The sequence below is a fragment of the Cebus imitator genome, unplaced genomic scaffold, assembly GCF_001604975.1.
Source record: "Cebus imitator isolate Cc_AM_T3 unplaced genomic scaffold, Cebus_imitator-1.0 Scaffold23, whole genome shotgun sequence".
NCBI classification, from domain to species: Eukaryota; Metazoa; Chordata; class Mammalia; order Primates; family Cebidae; genus Cebus; species Cebus imitator.
The window spans coordinates 5488072-5494422 of NW_016107338.1; the positions used below are offsets into that span (position 1 = coordinate 5488072).

Below are 6351 nucleotides of genomic sequence, written 5' to 3' on the forward strand. Positions count from 1 at the left end.
CCCGGGTTCGAGCAATTTTCCCACCTCAGCCTCCCAAGCAGGTGGGACCACAGGCATGTACCACCATACCTGGCTAAATTTTTTGTATTTTCTAGTGAATGATAGAAAGTGTGACAAAAAAAAAAAAAAAGAAGAAAAATAAACTTTTTGTATTTTCAGTAGAGATAGGGTATTACCATGTTGGCTAGGCTGGTTTCGAACTCCTGGCCTCCCAAAGTGCTGGGATTACAGGCGTGGGCCACTGCGCCTGGCCTATTTTATTATTTTTTTCAATGCCTAATCCATTGAAATGTTCACACTGAGTATTTTGCAAATCCTCATTTTAGATGTCATGGACTTACTCACCTCCACCTGAAAGCCGAGAATAAAGGCTTTCACAAAATCAGCTGCTTTTGTCAGAGCACTAACATCCTTGGTTTCTTTACAAGTCTGTTAAAAAACAAAAAAGGTACAAAATACAGTTGAGAATCAAACAGAAAATGTTCTAACAAAATACTAGAAATGTCCTTTCCCATTATTAGAGAATTTCCTTCACTACCTTCTCCCAATATATTCTGTATGACACAGGTTCTGGTGGGGTAAGTGCAATATTTCATTTGCAAAACAAGACCTTTCCAGTTCCAAAGCTTGGCCGTTCCACCCAAAGAGTGTCAAATAACTAACTGCACTGTATGGTCAGATTTTGGGGTTAACAGCAAGACTCCTCTAGCACAACCCAATCTCTCGCATTCTGAAGGACCTCTACGTTCTGCCCATCCCTTCAATGCCCAAGCCTGTCCTAACTCTCTTTTCCATTGAGGCAGTCTTCCCTGGGAGTCCTGACTTAATCTTCTGACTTAGTTATCATTTATATGCTGATGTTTCTTAAATCAACAGCTCCAGGCCTAACTACCTGCACACAGACAAGGGAAATCAAGAATGATTGAAGTACTGATCCTGTCATCAAAGTTTATTTGATAAATGCAGAAATACCTGTCATTCATAAAATGCCTACCATTGTAAATAACATGTACTATAAATAACACGCTTTATATACCATAATTCTAACCTTCACAAAAACCTGGAATGTTAAGTGATACAAATACCTTCATATATGAGGAAACGAAAGTACTGGAAACCAAAAAAAGTAAGATTCAAACACAAGTCTGATTCTAAAACCGTTATTTCCACTATCCCATACACATTCACAATCTAATTGAGAAGACCACGTATTCAACAAATTTAAAACCATATGGGCTTGTGTAATGGGAAAGTCCCCGAGGCTTTCACATTTAAAACTAGACCCTAGTTCCAATCCTATATGTGACCTTAGGCAAGTCCCATAGATACTTCAGGTCTTGAGTTTTCTCATCAGTAAAATAAAGAGGTCAGAGTGGAAGACCCTGAGTGTTCCCTACTAGTATAATAGAAAGTTTCCCTTATTAGCTCTTATTATTCCCTTATTAGATATTTCCCTTACTAGCTTATTGGCCAAGTTTCCTCACATCTTTAAGAGAGGAATATCCTGAAGACTAAATAATGTAGAGCATGCTGCAATACCACTGTGTGTCTGGTATACGGCAGCATTAACAAATGTTAGTGGAATCCAAAGTGATGATTCTGCAATAAATAGGACAGTGAAGCACATGAAAAGTTTAGGCACTGAAGACATGACTGAAAAATGGATATACCATAACAGAGAATGAACTTGAGGTAGATCCGGAAAGATACTGGCACTGAAGTAGAAAGAGAAAGGAGTAAGGAGGAGAGGAACTCCTTCAAAGGGCAAAGCCATTAAAAAGTATGGACGTAAAAAAAATGGTGAGAGACAAATTTGTGGCTACATCTCCTACTCGAAAGGCAAGTTAAGTCAGAAACTTTTTCCTTTAGAAATGTTGAAGATGCCAAGACGTCATTGTGGTCTGGGAAAATTAATCTGGCACTGGCAGATTGATGAGTAGAGACAGGAGAGACTTAAAACAATGAAGTAAGGGAATCCTACAAAGAAACAAGACTCCTTGGCAGGAAACCATAAAAGCCTGAATGAGAGGGAATTTGCGGCAACAGGGACAAAGAGGAGTTACTCTGTCTTGTTCTGTGATATTTTAAACTTTAACAACTATTTAGAATAGTGCCTCTTTGTTCCATTATTATATTCCATTAACAGAGATGAGACTATACCAGTCCTGATGATGGTATCAGAATCCTTAAAAAGGAAAATATAATTAATTTTGGTTATCGATTCTGGCATGAAATTGGTACCCTAAAAACAAAGCCCAAAGTAAATTAATTTTAAATGTCTATTTCCTGGATTGACAGCATGGAATTTAAAATACATATATATAGGCTGGGCACGGTGGGTCACACCTGTAATCCCAGCACTTTGGGAGGCCGAAGTGGGCAGATCACCTGAGGTCAGGAGCTTGAGACCAGCCTGGCCAACATGGTAAAACCCAGTCTCTACTAAAGATACAAAAATTAGCCAGGCGTGGTGGCGGGCGCCTGTTATCACTAAGCCAAGATCTTGCCACTGCACTCCAGCCTGGTTGAAAGAGCGAAATAAAATATGTACATATGTGTGTGTATGTATGTGTATGTATGTGTGTATATATGGAAATATATATATAGTGTGTGTGTATGATCATGTGTGTATATGTAATTTATATTTTATATATATTTATATTTATATATAAAAATATATATATCATATATATATACATTTTAAATTCCATGCTGTCAATGGATAACCAAAATTATATTTTCCTTTTTAAGGATTCTGATACCACCATGAGAGCTGGTATAGTATGATCATACATATATGTATGATCATGTGTGTGTGTGTGTATATATATACATACATATATGTATCATCATACACACACACACACATCATACACATATATACAAATAACCTGTGGCTTTTTTTTTTTTTTTTATTAAATAAAAATAACCTGTGGCTTTTTTTTTTTTTTTTTGAGACAGGGTCTCACTCTGTCACCCAGCCTGGAGTGCTGTGGTATAAACACGAACACACACATATATATATACACACACTTATATACATATTATATATGTATATATGTGTGTATATATACGTGTGTGTTATATATACGTGTGTATATACACACATATATACATATATAATATGTATATTATACCTGTGCATATATAAACATATATACATATAATGTATGTAATATTTACATATTACCTGATTTCTACATTCCTTGATTTCAAGTTAAAGTGTATCTGAAGTCCCAAATGTTCCACAATAGGAGTAAATATCTTCATAAATGTATATATGTGTATATATATGTGCACACGTATATGTATATATACACACATATGTACACACGTGTATGTATATATATACACACACGTACATGTTTATCAAAATAACACATTTTAAAATCAAGAGTACCATTAAAATACAGTCATGCACGGCATAATGACATTTTGATCAATGACCAACTGCTCACATCATGGTGGTCTCATTACAGTATAATGAAGACTATACAGAAACCTGTTACATGGCACTGTATATTAGCAATGCAGATCAAGTAGGTGAAATGATTGATATTCAGTAATGGTGCTGGGACATGTGGTTTTCCATATTAAAAAAATATATAAACAAATATACCACCTACGTTTAAGTACACTCTATAATGTTTGCACAAGGACTAAGTCATCTAACAAAACGTATCTCAGAACATATCCCTGATGCTGACTGTATATACTTCTCACAAAGCAGCAAGTACTTATATTCATTGTTTACTTCTATTTATGACAATCTCTTTACTCGACCTTTTCTCAATTTGACATACATTATAAAAGATATACAGAAGCAGAACCGGTATTTTGGTATGATCTCAGAACTAACTTAAAAATTCAACTAATATTTGTATCAAATACAGATTTTGAAGGCATTTGGGATGTTCAAACTCAATATAGTAAATTTTTAAACTGGACAAAAAACATTTAACAGAATACGTCCCATTAAGTAAAGTCTATTCAAGCCTTTTCATCTCTGTAGGAGAGAAAGCCTGGTGTGCTGAGAAATGGCTGAGATTTTCCTTACCCTGATTTCTACATTCCTTGATTTCAAGTTAAAGCGTATCTGAAGTCCCAAATGTTCCACAATAGGAGTAAATATCTTCATCCAGTTTTCTTTTAATGGTGTGTATCTGTTAGCTGGGACTGGAATTTTCCTTGTTTCTTCTTTCCCACCCAGGAGCCCATCGCCGCAGAGGGGCGGGAAGACGGGCCTCTTCGCCGGCCTGGCCTCTTCTGTGTCCATAAGGCCTGCATCCCCGCCCTCTCCCGCTGCGGACAGCTGTTCAGCCTGCCGTTTCTTCGCCCGCCGACCACCCTTGCGAGTGACCTGGGTAAAGCCCTCCTCTGCTACGGCGCTCTGTGCTTCCATTTCGGATTCCATCCCTGGGATTCTTAAGCACTTCCGGCTGAAACACGTGCGCTGCTACACAGCGCAGGACCCAGCCTCCGCCAACCGCCCCCGCAGCTCCGCCCCTTCCCTAAAACGCCACAGACCGGGGACCTGCAGAATTTGGGGGCGGGGTGGAAAGGGTGTGTAGGCTGTCCTAAGATACGCCTGATGCTCATCATCTCACTCCAGCCACGCCACTCACAGCCCAAGTATTTTGTAATCTCTAATATGTATGTGTGCTAAAGGCAGTGGGTAAAGGCGATAAGCAAATTCGTTTTGTTGTGAAGGAACATTCTGTGAGATCGCAGGAGCGCATCTGGCATTATCCGTGGATAACTACAGCCAACTTTCTAGAGCATCTGGGGCAGAGTACGGAAAGCAGGAGGGTCAAATTACCAATGTTTGGAGCCTGGTTTCCAGGTTGGTGTTTTGGGGGGCTCTGGGTGTGGCAGTTGCCGAAGCTGAAATCTGCTGGACCATGTCGGCTTTCGAGAAGCCTCAGATCATCGCCCATATCCAGAAGGGCTTCAACTACACAGTGTTTGACTGTAAGTGGGTGCCCTGCAGCGCCAAATTTGTGACCATGGGCAACTTCGCACGGGGCACCGGCGTCATTCAGCTGTACGAGATCCAGCACGGGGACCTGAAGCTGCTTCGGGAGGTGGGTGCCGCGTCAGGCATCTGGACTGCCGTTGGGGGTGAATGCGGATCCTGGGATCTGCATTTCTCTTGCCAGGGCCTTCGTCCAGCGTCCCCCCAAAGTATAGCTTGAGCCGCGCGAGACCAGAGAAGCTGACCGCCGACTGAGGAATGTTTCCTACTTAAAAAGTTTATGCTCATCCGCGGGCTAGTTCCTCTGCGCCCAACCCTCCTGCCACTCCCAGTGCAGTCCGGCCAAAGCGGGCATCAGGATGCCTGCAGTATAGTTGGAAGAGGCAGCCTAACGCATTCGACAGGTATCAGTTGAGTGCCTGGTATTCCCAGGCATGTCAGTGGCAATGTCCCCGATCTCATGGAGTTTATTTTCTAGTGGGAGAGATATTCAGTTCAGTAATCAAAGCAGCGATACGTAAACACAAACTGAGATGACTTGTCTCACACAAAGTAACAAAGTAACGGTTCTCTGAGAGTGAAAACAGATTTGAGATAAGTAAAAACAGATTTGGGTAGGTGCAGAAACTAACTAGGCCAAAAGAGGAGTAAAGGACAAGGTTTCCAGAGCTTTTGCTCAGTGATGGGAGGAAGTTTATCTCCTTAAGAAGCTAGAGGGGTAAGCAGGAACCAGTTATTACAGGATCTGTAGGATATTGAAAGGATTTATGCCTCTTTTCTAAGAAAAATGGAAAATGATTGAAAGGATTTAAGCAGGGTGTGGCAAGATTAGATTTACAAGTTGATTACTAGCAAAAGAATTAGAGAATAATAATCACTAGCATTTTATAGCTGTTAATAGTTTTTAAAAAGCCTTGATTTAGGTTACCTAAAAGAAGAAAAAAAAAGATCAGTCATACTCAGATCAGGGTTGTAACAGACTGCAAGTGCAGGGAAGAACTCTGGGGATCAAAATTTATGGAGAGAATCGGCTTGGAGGAGGTAGGGACTACACTGGTAGATAAAGGATGAATACAGTTGTTTGGACTGGTAAGCCTAGAATAGAAAGTATGTAAGACCTCATCCCACTTGAAATTTCCCTGAATAACAAACATGAAACATGGCCTGTTCCTTCTTACCTTTCCTTATATTGTTCATCACTCTTAGCATCCAGTAACCTGTGTTGTTTTTTTTTTCTTTGAGACAGGGTCTTGCTCTATCACCCAGCCTGGAGTGCTGTGCTGCAAACACAGCTCACTGCGACCTCCACCTCGCTGGCTCAAGGGATCCTCCCACCTCAGCCTCCAGAGTAGCTGGGACTACAGGTGTGTGCCACC

General features: G+C 40.4%; 2 protein-coding genes across 3 annotated transcripts in view; one reads left to right on the forward strand and one right to left on the reverse strand.

The window, feature by feature from the left end:
• The window catches only part of PNO1 (partner of NOB1 homolog), a 17684-nt gene extending 13172 nt beyond the window's left edge, over positions 1 to 4512 (reverse strand). The window contains exons 1-2 of the mRNA XM_037736105.1: positions 4058 to 4512; positions 286 to 429 (exon numbers count right to left, since the gene is read on the reverse strand). Coding sequence (XP_037592033.1) covers positions 286 to 429; positions 4058 to 4414 — 501 coding nt within the window. The 5' untranslated portion in view covers positions 4415 to 4512. The remainder of the gene's footprint in view (positions 1 to 285; positions 430 to 4057) is intronic.
• Positions 4513 to 4781: 269 nt separating this feature from the next.
• The window catches only part of WDR92 (WD repeat domain 92), a 27222-nt gene continuing 25652 nt past the window's right edge, over positions 4782 to 6351 (forward strand). For both annotated transcript variants that reach the window (XM_017522107.2, XM_017522109.2), the window contains exon 1: positions 4782 to 5084. In XM_017522107.2, the coding sequence (XP_017377596.1) occupies positions 4902 to 5084 (183 nt within the window). In that variant the 5' untranslated portion in view covers positions 4782 to 4901. The remainder of the gene's footprint in view (positions 5085 to 6351) is intronic.